This window comes from Haplochromis burtoni, unplaced genomic scaffold, assembly GCF_018398535.1.
Source record: "Haplochromis burtoni strain Fernald_Lab_line unplaced genomic scaffold, NCSU_Asbu1 Contig_140, whole genome shotgun sequence".
Lineage (NCBI taxonomy): Eukaryota > Metazoa > Chordata > Actinopteri > Cichliformes > Cichlidae > Haplochromis > Haplochromis burtoni.
In genome coordinates this window covers 342696-359621 of record NW_024582501.1, presented here as the reverse complement: position 1 = coordinate 359621, position 16926 = coordinate 342696, and the positions used below count along the sequence as shown (strand labels likewise).

Here is a 16926-nt window from a genome sequence, read left to right as displayed (position 1 = left end):
AGCGTAAAAGTCACATTGAAATGAACAAATTTGTAACACTTTGCATAATTGCTGTGTCGAACATACTGTTTATTGATGCCTTTGTTTCCTCAGCTGGAGAACCACTTTGGTCCCAATTGCTCTTTTTGGAACGCATCAGGGGTTTCTGGGAATGGCAGGTGGTCTACACAGGGCTGCCGCCTGTTACACACAAACAACACACACACTACTTGCGCCTGCAACCATCTGTCCAGCTATGCTGTCCTCATGACATACCAGCAACCTGCTGTAAGTAACACACGCTGACACATAGCAGCATTTAATTCGTGGAAGCTACTGTTCGCCATATTGCCATTGTGCATTTGCACCGTTTGAGCACAGAATGTATTTTCAATATGTTTAATTTGGCAACTATTATGCCAGTATGGACGTACCACTGAAAACAGTCACGTTTTTTCTTGTAATTTTACATGCATTTGCTTGTGTGGTCAGACTAAGATCTTAAAAGTCAGATTTTGAGATGAACAGCTGACAGACTTTAAAGTTGAATAAAAAAAAAAAACTTGTTCCATCCTCACCCACCAGGAACTTGTCGATTCCCCCCGCCCGCCACGGCGCCCATTTGTGGTTGCACAGTTGGAGTTCACCCCTGCTGTTCTCTCTGAAATGTTGTTTAAAAATCAAGTGCAAAGTGGGTGATAATTCGGATTTGTGGCTGTAAAAGAGAGAGTGATACATGTAGCAGAATATTTTTTCTGCCATGAAATTAAATTTTGTGTTCTCAGTAAGATGCTCACTCTGTTTGGTATGATTGCATTCCTTTAAATAAATGTTATGTGGAACAAGGATAGAAACACAGCAGTTTTCAGCACGTGATATGCCCAAAAACAAATGGGCATCAAGATAAATATCTATGAATGTCTTACACTTTCTTTCATGTCTGCTTTTCTTTGTCAGTTCGGAGCTGGTGTGGAAGAGCTTTTTGTCTATGTGGTTTCCTGGGTTGGCATCTCGGTAGCATTGGTGTGCTTGGCGACCTGCCTTACCACACTGTGCTGCCAGGGGGCGCCCTGGCATACAGACCACAGCACCATTCACTGTAACCTGTGGGCTAACCTGCTCATCACTGAAGTTCTTTTCCTTGTTGGTGCCAACAAGACTCAGTACACTGTTAGTGTTTTATTTCTTTTTATGATGATATTGGACTAGAAAACAATAGCATTTTAAAGAAGTGCGTCTTGATCTAGATAATAATTTTAAAAGCTTGACATAATAACTCAATAGTAATAAATCACTTTTTGGCTGCCTCCTGGTTTTTCAGGTTCTCTGCTCCATCACCGCCGGCCTGCTGCACTTTTCGCTGCTCTCTGTGTTTTGTTGGTTGTGTCTGGAAGGAGTGGAACTGTACCTGCTCCAGCGGGAGGTGTTCGAGGGGCGGAACTCCAGGAGGAAGTATTTCTACCTGTGTGGATACTCTGTTCCTGGGCTGGTGGTGGCCGTGTCCGCAGCCATCGACTTTAGAGGCTACGGCTCGAAAACTGCGTAAGATGACTGGTCTGTGGGTGTGTTTGCTGTGTGTGGCTTTGACTCCACATTCTTGGAAGCTTGCATGGGGACAGTTACTCCGTTGTTGTGTCATCTCCTGCTTATTAATTTGTTTTTCTTAAGATTCCTATTTTCCTGTAATTCGTTGTTTTGTTTGTATATATTTGCAGATGCTGGCTACGCACAGACAATTACTTCATCTGGAGTTTCCTCGGACCTGTTGCTGTCATCATTACGGTGAGATTTCATCTCGTGTTAGAAATGCCAACCGTTTCCTGTTTGACTGTGTCATAGCGTCATGATCAGTAATTTTGTTTTAATGAGCATATATTTGACTGTGTTTGATCTTCCTCTTTTGCCATCAGTTAAACCTCATTGTGTTGGTGATGACCTTACATAAGATGCACAGCACCGCTGCTTTGAAGCCAGACTCCAGTCGCCATGACAACCTGAGGTTAGTAAGAGTCTCTCGTGCCGAATTATTATGTGTCATTGTGCAAAGCATGAATTGATAACTGCCGAATGAGGCAACACAGATAAAAATAAATTGTGAGTCTGTTTTATTAAACATCTTTTGAGTGCATTTGTTATTATTAATGTTGAATGAAATTTCATTAATATCATTTAATAAAGGTAAGAGAACTGAAAGAAGAAGTGCAGCAACTGTAGCCTTTAAAAACCCGAATTAAATGCACTGCAGCAGTCTTGAATAGCAGCATGACCTATGTAGACTCTGCGTCCTTTTGAGTGAGTAAAGGTCAGACCTTAGCATTGCTGCAAAAATGACAAATAGAGGGAAGAAAAAGCATTCATTCAACAAAAGAGAAAAAGTCAGCGAGTGTGTATGTGAGTAATGTCGAGCATGTTCAAGGTAGTGCAGCCCACATCTGTCACAGCTTTCTTTCACAGTTCCTGTTGCTGATGGGGGCTGTCAGGTACATTTGGCTTTACAAACCTCAGTGCTGTTACATGCTCCTTCCTCCTCTTTGTGTTAATAATTTAGCTGCCCTGTGAAATAGAGGCACAGTTGAATTTTATTCATTTTCAACGTGAGGCAAGTGAAAACCTATGTTTTAAATTGCTCATCAGAAAAGTAAAATATGTCTTTGCTTTGGTGTCTGCAGGGCATGGGCAGTTGGCTCCCTGACACTGCTCTTCCTGCAGAGCGTCACTTGGTCTTCAGGCCTCATGTTCCTATCTGCTCCATCTCTCCTCCTGGCTTACCTCTTCTCGTCCCTCAACACTGCCCAGGCTCTTCTTATCAGCATACTGCACTGCAGCCTCGCCAGGAAGGTCAGTGTCAGTGAGCATGAATCATTAAATAACTGCAGGTGTCTGTCAGTGGCATAATTTATTTGAAGAAAGCCGTCTTCTACATGACTAAATAATGTTTTAGGGTCAGAAGGATTATGGCCGTTGCCTGCGTCTTTCGCAGTGCTGCGCAACTTCCTCGTCCAGCTCTCCAGACTCGGTTAAGGGTGCCGCCCTTAGATCCAACAGCCGCTACACCAGCAGCCAGAGTCGCAGGGCCACGGCTAACAGACAGGTATGCTGAAGCACTCTGTGCCTCTTAGTCTCCTTCTTTGTGTCTGAGCCAGGTTTGAACTTCTGTAATATGTCTGTTTCAGAGTCGTATCAGAAGGATGTGGAATGACACCGTTCGCAGGCAGACTGAGTCGTCTTTCATTGCAGCGGATGTTAATAATACACCTACTCTTAACCGAGGTACAAGAGTTTATAGCTCAGATATGCTGGCTCTGCAGACAAAGAATGTGCCATTTATTTTCTCCCTCTTTATCATCAGCTGCTTTGGGGAACCATTTTCTTACTAACCAAGTGCTGCAGACTCATGCTGGAGCCTCTCCATATGACACAGTGCTGGCCCAGGGATATAATCAACCCTTTACCTCCACAGGTACATCCTAATACAGTTCTCTATACTCCCTGCTTCTCTGGCTATTCTTTTCTTCTCTTATTATTATCTTTTACCATTCTCTTATTTATGTATATGCACAAAACCCTGCAAAGCTCTAGGCTATGCTGAATACTGAGTGACTGTTAGACCACTATTATATACAGTAGCCATTTATACAAGCAAAAATTTTGTTTGTTTAGCTTTTAATAGCCTAAAGCTTTTGCACAGTACAGTGTTGTCTGTTTTTTGTACAGTATGGATGCTTGGATTTGTTTGAGTTTGTTTAATTCTGCTTTAGTTGTTCGACTTGAAATAATTGTTTCTTTTTTGATACTTTTCCTCTCTGTCTTTCTGTCTTAACATGGACCAGTAGGAACCTTCAGAAACAAGCAGAGTATGAGCTCTTCCCTCTTGTGCTCACTTGAATCATTGAGCGCCACTCCCTTGTGCACTGTGCTTCAATTCATAGACTATCTGTGAAATGTTTGCACACAGTCACAATGCACAGACCATAAAGACATAAAGCACATTTCTCCATGTGGCTACATAACCAAACATTTCATTCAGAAATATTAATATCCAAAACACTCTCAGCAGGAACACCAAACACTGCCCATTCATTCATTTGGTCATTCATATATATTTAATGCTAAAGTTCTTATGGGTTCCTTGGCTTTTTGTGACTGGCATTTTCTTTTTTCTCCTAACAGAGGGTGGCGTTTCACAAAGCCAGGAGTCTTGTGGGTTGGACAGTGTGTGTCTCAATGGAGGCTACACCCCCAACACCTTCACCCTGCACGGTTTAGGGACGACTCCTGGGTCCCGAGCTGGAGTAGTGGGCAGCACTGACCTTCTGAGGGACGGAGGAGTTGGAATGGGAGGGGACGACATCTCCCCGGGGCTCCTGACACCGCACGGTGGAGCAGATCTGAGCGGTGGTGCTGGGATGCGTCGTAATCTGTCCGATGCAGCAGCACTAGAGAAGATGATTATTTCAGAGCTGGTACAGAGCAACCTGAGGCCTTCAGTTCCCATGCCTGTTCCTCCTGAGCGCTACGGCAGCTTGGCGAGGCCGCACCACCACGACAGGCCGGCTCTCACTCACACTGCCACGTTAACGCGACACGCACAGCCGCCACAAGAGGGATGGGCTACCTCCTTGCAGCCAAGCACACGGCATAACGCACAAGAGGGCTGGTCACAAACAAGGCACCTCACACAAGACACTGAGACACATTCCACGACACGTGGACAAGATCATACCACAACGCCTCGCTTACAAGACGGCTGGTCACACGCGCGCATTTCTGGGGATTCTGAGTCCCGTGAGCTGCTTAATGATGGGGACCGCTCACAGCTGCAAGGTACTCTGGGACGCCGTGGGCTTCAGGAAAGACAGCAAGCGCGTCCCCCCGATGTACAAGCACGACCTTATTCCACTCTCAGCCGCACGCCTGGTACTCTGTCCCGCCACCGCAGCACTGCTGAGTCAAGTGGAGGGACGGACAGAGACAGGGAGAAAGAAAGAGAGCGAGACCGGGATCGTTATCGGGACAGGCCCCTCCCACCTCCTCCTCCACCTCCACCACAGGACTCAGAGCCCCTGTACAAGGCCCTGGAGGAGCCACTGCTGATGAAACAGAGGGAGGCAGGTGTAGAGACATGGAGAGGCGGCCAGGACAGAGAGAAGGATGAGACGTTTCTATTAAAAAGAGATGGAATGATGGATGATTGGAGGAGTGGAGGAGAGATGGGGAGAGATGAATCTTTTACCTCTCAGAAGAGAGATGGAGAGATGGACAAATGGAGAGGCGGGATTGACAGAGGGAGGGAGGAGTCTCATATGCTGGAGAGGAGAGATGGAAGGATGGAGGTGTGGCGAGGAGCCGAGACAGAGCGGGAAGAGACTTTTATAACTCAAAAGAAAGATTTTGGGATGGATGGATGGAGAGGTGGAATAGAGAGAGAGAAAGACGAATCCCTATTTTTAAAGGACAGAGATGGTTGGAGAGCAGGGATCGAACGAGAAAGCGAGAAACAGAAGGACAGAGTGCTTGACGTGTGGAGAGGAGGGATGGATGTAGACAGGGAGGAATCCTTCCTGTTTGAGAGCAAAGATGGAGGTCCAGATGGGAGGAAAAGAGGGAAAGACAGAGGGTCTCTTCGGTATGGTGAGCGAGAAGATTCTGACAGCTTCTCTCTGCCCTTGACCCCAGATCTCGACCTTGATGCTGACTCTTCACCTATCTACGCCCGAGATTCAAACCCCTCCCCTCTCTACCCTGGAGACCGCCGCTCACCGCCGCTTAGTATCTTCCCCCGAAGCTCTCCGCCGACAAATATATTCGCTCCACGAGAAAGTAACTCCCCTCCCAACAACCTCTATTCCCGCCATTCCCCGCAGGTGTACAGCCGGAGCAGCTCCCCTCCTCGCTTCTACACCCGCAACTCCCCCCCGACCCTCTCGTACCCAGACAGCAGCCCCGAAGGTCCAGAAGAAGTCAGCCCCACAGGTCAGCCTCAGCGGCCATCTCTGGAGCTGCCGTACAGCCTCGGGCGACCCCCGCTGGGCCCTCGGCCTAACCACCTCCAGACCTTCTACCAGCCACCACCGATGGCATCCAATGGAGAGGCAGGGTACACGCCAGAGCCCTCCTCTGAAGGAGATGATGGACAGATGCAGCGGGTGACGAGCCTGTGACTAGGGCGGTGGTGATTGGGGCATAGAAATCAGGGAGGAAGAGGAAGATGGTGATAATAACAACACATAATGACGATCAAACTGATGGAAACGATTATGATTATGGTAATGAAAAGGTTAATGATGATGGATGATTAACAGTGATGCCTATGAAAGTGATGGCTCCTCCCTGCTTCTATCTCCCGATCACCACGAGACTTCCCCCCTTTCCATGTTTTGTTACTTTTGTATGACTGTGATCCATTGATAACTCTTCCTCCTATTCCCCTCACTCTTCTCTCTTTCCCTAAACCCTGCTGTGTCTTCCCATCTCATCGGTGCTTATCCTTATTGGCCTGTCGTCTAAGTTTCTATTGCTTCATCGGCTGGGTGTTGCCCCTCCCTGTAGCAAGCAAGCAGTGTGTCAAAGAAGCACTTGTGTGTTGCCAAAAAATCTTTTCAAAGAACATGTGCATGACTTTATAGTGGCTTTACAAGGCTACATACTGTAGGAGGAAGTGCTGAAGTGTGCGTGACGTACGAGTGTGCGCGTAGCTTGATGAGCACGGGTGTGCGCAAGGGAGTGTTTGTGTGTATGCGTGTCTGAGAGAGGAAGCGAGAGAAAGGGTGTGTGTATATACATCATTCTTGTATAATTAATGTATCACAGTGAAGCATTTTATCTATACCAACTGGAGGGCCTCTTAAACACATCCCCTCCTACTGATTTTGAACTCTTGACCAATCCTATTTCACATCAAGACCAAAACCTCTGCGCCCCGACCTGCCACTGACTGTAGGTGATGGAACTTTTGACTGCAGAGCCAGAGATCATGTAAAACCTCAGAACTTTTCTGCAACTCCCCCCGAGATCCTTGTACATATCGCCTCAAGTGTTCTGATTGTCTTGTATTGCTATTGAAGTTCAAGTAAACGTGAAAAAAAAGGTTCCTGTTTGTGTTTCTGTTCGTGCATGTGTAAATGTAAATGTGTCAACTTGCAGATGAGTTAGAGCTGTCTATTACTGCAGCCAGAATGATTTTTAAAAAAATTACAGTTCAATCAGACCACTGACTTATTACACCAACAGAACATTGTTAGAGTTTGTAGTCTAGACTCTGAGCTCATCTAACCCAGCATATATGGTACATATAGGAATTGGGGAATGATGAGTAAACATGCCCCCTGGAGTCTACAGGTGAATGCTGAGGCAGTGGAGAGGTCGACACAGCAGGAAGCAATTCAGTGCAGCCGCCTCATTGACAGATCAGAGGGAGAGATGGAAAATTCTGCAGCTTTAATAGACCAACAAGTTGGGAGGGTGTGCTTGGTATGTGATGTGAGGAGAGTGAGAAATGTTAGTGTCTGAGAAGCAATGTAGTCTAAGGTGACTGCCATTGGTGTTTTAAATTAATATGTTATTTTATAGGGAAATATTGAACCTTAATGCATCGATCTTACATCTAATTAAGACATTACATACAAAGCAACAAATTCGAATGATAAGAGAGATTTCCCCAAAATAGACAGTAATGAGAATGAGCTCAAAGTCAATCCCGTTGCAAAATTTAAATGCTTTGGACACATCCATGCATTAATAATAGTGCAATGTCATTCTGTCAGGAACTATTTAGCGGCACAGTGATTGCTTTTAATTTTGATATTTTAAAGAAAAGTTGATAACACTTTTACATTTCCCTAAATAAGGTTTTGGATTCTCCCAAAGATGACGAATATAAGAAGAGAAGTGTGATGAAATGAATTCAATACTAAATGAACTGCAGTTGCATGGGTTCATCACAAAAACATATAGACAAAAAAGCAGTCCATATAATAAATGTGAATGATGCTGTTTGCTTTCTTGTGCTATCTGCTTAAAGCTCCACTAATCAATATTTCTGGATTAGCCCGAAACAGATCAAATGACACAGTGTAATGTAAAGTGTTGCTTGTTATGACAAAACAGCAGAGAATTATCGCCCACTTTCCAGCTCATTTGCACAGTGCTAATTGAACATCTTTGGCTCATTGTTTTGATTTTTACAGCTAATAACTCTACTGTTTTGATCCGGGTTCTCTTTAATCTTGTTTCAGTCGCAGCAGGCTGCTGTTTTAGGCAAGCTTTGATAAATCTACCCCGTGCCACCTGGCCAGCACCAAACAGCAGGAAGACAAAGTTAGTGACTTTCTGAAAAATTAGAAACTTACCCGTGGAGTCTGGGGAGACCAAATCAAAGCGGAAAGAGAAAAAATGTTGGAATTCTCAGGTGGACAGAGACGCTTTAGTCCAAATGAGAGATGACATGTTCTCTGTCTGCTTATGTAAACATGTGAAAGCTGTTTTACACGCTTGCAGTAGTGCCCCCAAGTGGTCAAACCCTTTAATTACATACATTACAATGAAATTTAAACAACTAAAAAAAACCTTTATTTTTAATGATCTGTTATCTACAAGCATGCATAACTTCATAATGTCTGAGAACTAGTGGCATCCATCCTCTTCCATAAACAAAGATCCTGTTAGGAGTCCTCTCACTTACATAACACAGAGATGGACGGATGCATCCAATGAAAACACCCGATGCAAACCTTTTAAATGAATTGCTTTTTTGCTATTTGTGCTTTCCTTCAACAACATTCAGTGGGTGGATAAATAAACTACACAAAATAATTAACTTTTGTATGAAATATTTTACATGCTACATACTAAGTCATTGTAGAGTGCTAATTATTAACACTATCATGGACATAAAAAAAGTGCTTTTACAGTTTTTGAATTGTAAAAAAAAACTATATATTTACAAGTGATATGTGGAGTGATAGTGGTTCTGCGTTCAGTCTTGTTTGTAGTCTCATCTCACAGGTAAGTGTTACATGTGAAGCTAATGTCAGTTTCAAGGACAAAATGTTGACTGCTTACTTTGACAGTATTTCATAAGGTCTGCTTTCCTTTTCTCCCCTCACTCTGTCAAAATACTGAGGTTTGTAGTTTGATTTCACAGGAAATGGTCTTGCATTCTTCAGATCTCTTGTCTGTCCAAATCAGTCTTCAGGCAGCAGGTGGATGCAGGTGGATGCAGGCAGATGCAGCGGTAAGTGCGAATGAGGTTTAGCAAACAGTATGGTGGGGTGACAGGGGGCTGTCAGGGGTCTCGGTCGGAGAGAGATCTGAACTGGAGCTTTTAAACATAGCCGAGATGTGGAAGGCCTGGGAGAAATATAAACACATGCCCAACTTGAGGATTAAGCAGACTTTGACATGTGGACACGCATTGATGCACAAAGACAAGCAGGCAAGTTATACTGACCACCCAGTAGGCAGTGAGAGCTCCCTGTATGTAGCCTGTTAATACATCAGACGGGTGGTGCCTGTAGTCTGAGATACGGGTCAGGCCTGTGTAGATTGCCAGCATAATCAAGAAAAACTGCAGCATGGGTCTCAGCAGCCGAGCTCCACGCCACGTCAGCCGTGCCTGCAGGTAAAACTATATTACAGAAACAAAAACAATATTAAATGCGCTGAGCAATACATTACAGATACAAGACGTTTACAAGTGAAGAGATAATTGTGGCTAAAGCTACGGATTACAGTGGGGAGGGGGAACAAAAGTTCTCTCTTTGTGTTGACGGTCAGGGAATTACAGCTTCCACCAGAAGGTAAGGGCTATGGTGGATGGTGATTGGATAAGTGGTTTCTGAGATGGGTTAAGATTTGTTTTTGTTTTTTTGTGAGAGAGGTTTCATAAATGTGAGTGGTGTGGTAATGACAAATATATTTAATTTTGATACTACAAATGATTAAACATTGCATATGAAGGTTATAGGCGGTTATAGAATCTGAAGCATCTTTGAGAGTACTCAACACCTGTTTCTGGACTTATCAGTTATGGATAGTTAATTCAATTCAATTCAGTTTTATTTATATAGCTCCAGTCCACAATACCTCAAAGTGCTTTATATCGTACATAAAGGGTAAAGACCCTGCAATATTAGAAAGAAATCCCGAAATGGCAGAAACATGGCAAAAGACTATTCATAGATATTAATAAATATATATATTTATAATGTAAGCATTCATCAACTACTACCTTTGTATGCATTACGTTCTTGAGTCTTGGTGACCAAGTTCAACATTTTATCTATAATATTTTGCTAGCATTTGTGTTTGAACTCTTGATGAACAATTTAACTGTTAGCCATATTTTAGCTAAATAATGAGTAATAATTTTATTCATAAGATTAACTAGCTATTTAAAGTGTTTATCCGTTATGCTTAGGCAGCATTTGGTTTACTATTAGTTAACAGTGTCAACGAGCTAATGATGTACTTCTGTGTAGGTTTCCTCACCAGCTTTAATCATTTATGCATTCATCTTTTTCTCTACTGCTTAGTCTTACTTAAGTTTACTGTTCAGACTTGTATGGGTGCAGTTCTTTAATTTAATGGTTATTTCATTTTTTTGATTTAGTTGAGCTCTGTTAGCTGAAAACTTAGATACTAAAGAAATACCACCGGTGATACTTGTGCCCCTTCTTGGGAACATGGCTGGGAATTACTCTCTTAAGGCACTTTATAACCATTTTAACTTGACTTTTTATCCATCTCCCCTCTTTTTCACCAGTGCACTGTTAAAGCTTTCACAATAACTTTCAATACAACAGGAGGCAAATAATCTTGTTATTGTTTAATGGTAAATTAACAGTTAAGTGTTATTTTATGGACACACGAGCAGCAAAAATTATTCTGAAATTATTCCTGATCTACTGTCACAGGTGTGTCACAGCCAACGCGCCACTCACATCATAAAACACCCGATATTGTGACGAGAGACTGTTGTGAGTCGGCTCTCATTGTCATCTAACAAAGTGGCTTCCACTTTTGGCACCCTAGTGTTCATTTGCTCAGAGAGATGCATGAAAATCACATTAAATTATCAACCCCCCACTCCCACCAAAAAAGGTACCATAGAAAGTCAAAAAAAGACAAAGTCAGGACAAAGAAAAGACTGAATGTGCACAACTGTGCCTTCAGTTCCACTTATGAATTAGGCAGTGAGTTCCTAAGTTTAAAAAAGATTTTTTTAAAAAAAATTATGAATAATAATTTCCCTCTTAAAATAAAGTGGTGCTAGTGACACTGTGAGAGAACAAAGTCGGGTAGCTAAAGATCCAGATGTGTGCTCCTAAAATAATAGATGTCGCAATGACCCCTCTGTGCTTTAGTCACTGAAAGCTGTGAAACACTGTTTTATATAACAGCAGCAACAGCAGTAAAAGTGATTCCTGTGCATCTGTTTCACTTTAAAGCGGGTAAACCCTCCTTAAAATGCTGTTGTAAGCTGAAAACTTTACAGTTTGTTGACTCAGACTTTGTCTAAGCCAGGTCCAAATCTTCCCACCAAAGGTTAATAGTGAAATACGCTCTCTTTGCATGTAATATAAATATGTAAAGTTCTATAGGACACTATAGAACATTTAAGATCAATCATGAACAATCATGTTATATTTTCTTTACGCTGAGCTTGTTAGCTGTAAAAATACTTGAATTTCTGCTGATGCACCATTTACGTCTGCATAAAAATGAGTACACATATTCACACACACACACACACACACACACACACACACACACACACACACACACACACACTTGTACAATAGAGCAGCACAGTGAGACGAGGTCACACTCCTCCCAAAGCAGAACAAAGCAGTCTCTGTTTGTGCCGTATCTCCCTCCATTCCCTCATCTCTTATTCTCTCGCTCTTTGATGCTAACTGGACTGGGGATGAGTCCCTGTTTCATTCATTCTCTCTCAGCATTTTACAGAGTGATGGTAATTGGAAATTGGAGAGACAGTCAATTTTCTTTGCCAGTATGAATGTGTGGTGTGTGGGAGAGAAAAAGAGACAGAGATAGAGGAAGAGAAACATTTTTGAAAAAGTGACTAATAAATAGAGATACTCACAGCTAAGTAGAGCATTGTGAACATTGCAAAAGAAGCATGGCCCGAGAAAAAGGACTTCCTGAAAAAGTGGAGAAGTATTTAGAATTGCAAATTTCAATACGACATTAAAAGCACAAATTCATGAATGCAGACACACACCTGGCTTCCTCCTCTAACTGGTGGTCAGGCTGGCGACAAGTCACTGTTTCAATGTAGGTCCCAGGTGTGCAGTTGAGTGATGCATAGGTAATGCCGCACACTGACAGGAAGTGCGGTCGCAGCCGTCCCACGCTGAGCTTGGCCATGTTGGTCAGTGATTGGCCAACACAACATCCAAACAGGAAGCACCCCAGCTCCTTGTACAGGCACGAAACGTATACGTTCCTCACAAAGGCCTTCGAGCTGACACCGTGGAAACGCACCCGATAACACTCGCCGAGGGCGATCTAGATTCAGATGCAACGTGAGAATCGCAAGATTACATGTTGTTGTACAATAAATGACAATGGGGTGACTGATGCGACAGGAATGATGAAGATGATGAATACTCACAGTGAGGCCGGTGATGATGATGCCACCTGTGATGAGTAATTCATCTGGTATGGCTTCTCTGTGCAGGTAAGGATACGTGATGCTGGGATCCCCACAAATGAAGCCTCTTCTGTAAGGACTCAGTGCCTTTAGCTCACATGCAAATAAAGGGATGGAAGCTGAGTGGGAGGAAGAAAAGGGAGAAAAATAGAATTAGACCAAAATTAAGTATTTTAAATCCCCAGTTTCCCTCTGGGTGAAAGTATTCTTTGAAAGTGATACATGGGAGGAGAAAAGAGGAGTAAGTTCTCATCTCAGGTTAACCAAGAAGAGACATTGTTAATGATAGACAAAAATAATATAATCAAAACATAAATTTAAAGCTACATAGAAGACAGATGAATAGGGATTTTGACAAAGGAAAAAAGTTTGGGAAAGTAAGACGGTTACAGAAAAAAGGAAATCCAACTTTTTCTTTGCAGAACAACCATTAGGAATGTCGGGGTCGTAACACTCCTCCACTGGGACCAAAGAAACTCACAGAACAGCCGAAAGCTCCAGTTTCCTTACTGAATAAAAGCTGAATCCACTGAGAGTGGAAGAGCGGAGCAAGGCAACGCTCAGTAAAAGACCCAGTTTGGCTGCGCATGTGTGTATTTGTGTCTAAGTGTATGCATTTCTGTTGATGAGGAGAGAAAGGGGGGGGTTGTTTGTGACTCCAGTTGAGCTCTTCCCAACAAAACAAAGCGTAAAAGCGCCAATAGACCCGAGCCAGAACCAGCCTCACACTGTCTCTGTTTGTCTCTCATGTCCTCTCTCCTTCTCTGCCTCCTGTTTGCATGCCTGCACGCACACACAGAAAAGACAAGGGTGGGGAACAGACATCAAAACAGACAAAGAAAGAGAGAAACAGAGACTTCTCGCAGGGCCTCCACCCTTCTGCACAGATCCAATCTGTTGTTAATACAGGCTACTTCTCTGTCCAGCTTGCTCCAGTCAGCCAGCATTACATAACCCCTCTCCCACCACCAATACCACTATGAGCTAGGGTCAACAAGTAGAGTCGTGATCATGTATGTGTACACACACATGTGATAGTCATGGATCGTACATTATTTATTGAATTCCCCCTGGCCTGACTCTACCCTGAGAACTGTATGTTGTCATGGAAACTGCACAATTCCCTGGGCAATGCACAAACCAGCTGGCACAAAGAGCTGAAGAGCAGCAGAAAAAGAGGGGTGGCATGTAGATGAAAGGGGCGAAAACGAACTTTCTGTCTCTTTTACTTTTCTGGTTTCCTCCTTTTTTCACCTTTTTATATTTGCTGCTTTTTTTGAAGACTCTAAGATCATCACGTTTATAAGTACCCAAATACCCACTGATTTCTTGATGAAGGGGTGAAAACAAAGTGGAACAGCACTTAATATGGGCGACGTGATCTTATTGAAAGCAATAACAAGTGCACGGGATTTTGTCGCTGATGAACAAATTCCTCAATGACTCGAGACTGTAGGAGAACATATGGATTTAAACAAACAACAAATGACTCGCTTTGATAATACCCATATTTCTTGAATTATTTGGAAGAATTTAACAGAATTGTGCAAAAACATCCACAAACCCTTTTCGAGACAACAGAATGTTATTAGCTGATTTTTCAGCTATAAAAACATTCACGAGAAAACAAGTTTCTTACGTTGTAGCCTACAGTTAAAAAAAATACAGAGACCCATTCAGCATATCGGTTAGTGTAGTTTGTACTAATGCACACTGGCACCAGTGTAGTTGTAATTAATGGAAAAAAAAAACTGCACGGAAGTCCAGTAACACAATGAACACAGGGCTGTATCAGCTTATAACACAGGGTTAAATGTTGAAGTATGTTATGCTGCGGAATACATGGCCTTGTACAAGGCAATGCAGACCCCTCAATAAGCAATATAGTGTTATGGTAAACACTGACAAATCCAATTAGCTAGGCCTTCTTACCAAGAAAGAGGCAGAGCAGGTCTAAGCCGACCAGAAGTTTTCTTTTGGATAAAGCCGGTCCAGTTATCTCTATGAGTTTCTTCCCAGTGCCGTTCTCCATCCCCAGGCCGCTCTTGTTTTCCGTCAGTTTAAGCTGGAGGTCCGCGCTGGAGACGGGCACACCGGCGCTCTGCGGGGCAAACGTATCCAACATGACGATTAGCTGCGAATTGTAGGTCGGTTGTAGATCTTACTGGCATCAGAAACTTGGGAGCGCCCTTTGGCTACTCATGTGCAGATCTCCAGGGAGAGTGAAAGTAAATCCAAAAGTTCCCCGAGTATTTAATATGCTACCTGGAGCGCGTGGTGACGTGTTTCTTCGCTGTCAAAGTGGAGAAATGTTTTACTCATGTTGGTGTCAGTCTGCAGGGCTCGTTCAGACTCGCTGAAGTGCCTCCGTCAGCTTAAAGATATGCGTGGTTTGCGAAACTAGTTGATAAAATCTCTCACTCTCTCCCTGTCTCTTCCTGTCAGCTCATCGAACATTAGGGAAAACAGGGAGGGAAAAATCCGCAAGTCCTAATTAGAGGCAGCACATCAGATATGTGTCACGGTGTGACGGTGGTTATTGCATGGATGCAGTCTGGAAGATATTTCTCCATCACTACTACTGTATGACTTATCGCCTACAAAAATGCAGGTGATGGGGGATTGGGAAGAAATCAAAAGTAGACTAAATAAAACTTCTTATCACTTTAAAAAACACTGAGATTCGAAGTATTTTTAAGTAATTTAGCCCACAGTTAAAAAAAAAATACAAATATTTGCCATTGATCTGGACATATTTTACTTTTTGAGTCTGATTACTTTAGTACTTTTTAAATGTAATTTTTACATAGTTGTTTGAAAAACACATCGTGTTTTTTTTTTATCGTGGTTTATTGACCCCTTCAAATATATCATAAGTAAGAATAATCCTCAACTGAAATCTATAGGCGAATTCTACAAGATGGTGGTAGAAGTAACAAGTGGAGAAAAAGATGTTAACAGTATTTTGAGTTCATACAATCTTAACAAGACTGAATTTTCTTTTCTTTTCTTTTCTTTTCTTTTCTTTTCTTTTCTTTTCTTTTCTTTTCTTTTCTTTTCTTTTCTTTTCTTTTCTTTTCCAATACAGCTTAAACTCTCAGGCAAGCCTTCTTGAGCTCTTCTTTTGGATGCTGGTATACTCTTTTCTCTGTCAAGATGATCCCACTGCTTCAAGGATGTTGAGTTCCAGGTTATGAGGAGAGCAGTCCACGACTAACAGTGAGTCATCATATGTTTTTCTTTCCAGCTATGCTTTTCTAGCATTGGCATTATCTTTCTTCTATTGAGGGACACGAGTGCCCAAAAGAAATAAATTAACACATTATTAAATAAATGTGCAATTAATTATTTTGCATTTGTAATAAACAAACAGTTTATTAAATATTTAAATTAAATTTACTGATATTTAATTAATTGCTTGTTACAGATTTTTATTCATTAACAACACACTTAGTAAATTATTTCATGATGTATATATTTAATTAATTTTGGCCCTCCACGTTCTCCAGATCTCTTCCATACATATTGTGGATGATTTCAGCCATAAATTTCAAATTTGGATTAATAGCTCTATTTGACTCATTCACTGTGGTTTTTGTGAAATTTGGCATACCCTATTCTTTTCTTCCTGTTTCCTTTCCTTGAACGTAGCTTCTTGACATTCACCCTTCCACTGAGGTCAAATTTTTGAGGCTTTCAGTGAACAGAATGGCTCAATTGAAGGGCCAGATGGAACTTTCAGTTCCCGTGTCAGGTCTTTGCTATGCTAATAATTTCCTTGTAACTAAAACCAATTCTGAAGTATGATCTCACTATCTCATCTACACATGGCATTTTGTAGAGGCTACAGCAGCCGTGACAGTTTGCCTTGAAACAGCTGTAATCTCCATATTTGGACTTTTTTTCCCTCAAAATAGTATTTTAACTTTTTGCACTTATCCTCAAAAATGATCAATAATATATATTTTGTTCTTCCTAATATGTCCCTAATACTATCCTAATAACTACCCTAATAACACCCTAATTCAATACCCTGTTGTACACAACAATATTAAGTTTATATTTTATACTGTGGGCCTGTGTTAAGCGGCTAAAGAAACAAAACAAAAAGCATTCCTTTAAAAATGGTCAGGTTTGTGCCTGAACTATAAATGAGTGAAAAAGTAACCAATGTCCAAAGAAAAATTTAGAAAGACCTTCAGAAAGTTTGGAGAACGATGACTGAAAACCAATTTAAAACATTACAAGTAAGTACTTTATAAAGATGTGGT

The 16926-nt window shown here is 42.1% G+C and overlaps 2 protein-coding genes across 6 annotated transcripts in view; one reads left to right on the top strand and one right to left on the bottom strand.

The window, feature by feature from the left end:
- The window catches only part of LOC102312010 (adhesion G protein-coupled receptor L1), a 28484-nt gene extending 20717 nt beyond the window's left edge, over positions 1 to 7767 (top strand). The window contains exons 16-26 of one of the 5 annotated variants that reach the window (XM_005931348.3): positions 94 to 267; positions 937 to 1149; positions 1301 to 1521; positions 1695 to 1761; positions 1890 to 1978; positions 2649 to 2817; positions 2960 to 3070; positions 3153 to 3249; positions 3329 to 3439; positions 3810 to 3833; positions 4150 to 7767. In XM_005931348.3, coding sequence (XP_005931410.1) covers positions 94 to 267; positions 937 to 1149; positions 1301 to 1521; positions 1695 to 1761; positions 1890 to 1978; positions 2649 to 2817; positions 2960 to 3070; positions 3153 to 3249; positions 3329 to 3439; positions 3810 to 3833; positions 4150 to 6140 — 3267 coding nt within the window. In that variant the 3' untranslated portion in view covers positions 6141 to 7767. Of the gene's footprint in view, positions 1 to 93; positions 268 to 936; positions 1150 to 1300; positions 1522 to 1694; positions 1762 to 1889; positions 1979 to 2648; positions 2818 to 2920; positions 3071 to 3152; positions 3250 to 3328; positions 3440 to 3809; positions 3834 to 4149 lie in introns of all 5 variants that reach the window. The other 4 variants (XM_005931346.3, XM_005931345.3, XM_005931344.3 and 1 more) reach the window with 4 other exon arrangements.
- A 757-nt stretch (positions 7768 to 8524) lies between these two features.
- Positions 8525 to 15142, bottom strand: LOC102314481 (phospholipid phosphatase 3). The gene is made up of 7 exons (XM_005931354.3): positions 14921 to 15142; positions 14588 to 14756; positions 12617 to 12774; positions 12224 to 12510; positions 12086 to 12143; positions 9428 to 9604; positions 8525 to 9327 (listed from the first exon to the last, which is right to left on the bottom strand). Exons 1-7 carry the CDS (start codon positions 14975 to 14977, stop codon positions 9229 to 9231), a joined length of 1005 nt encoding a protein of 334 aa, XP_005931416.1. The 5' UTR covers positions 14978 to 15142; the 3' UTR covers positions 8525 to 9228.
- Between the last annotated feature and the right edge of the window lie 1784 nt (positions 15143 to 16926).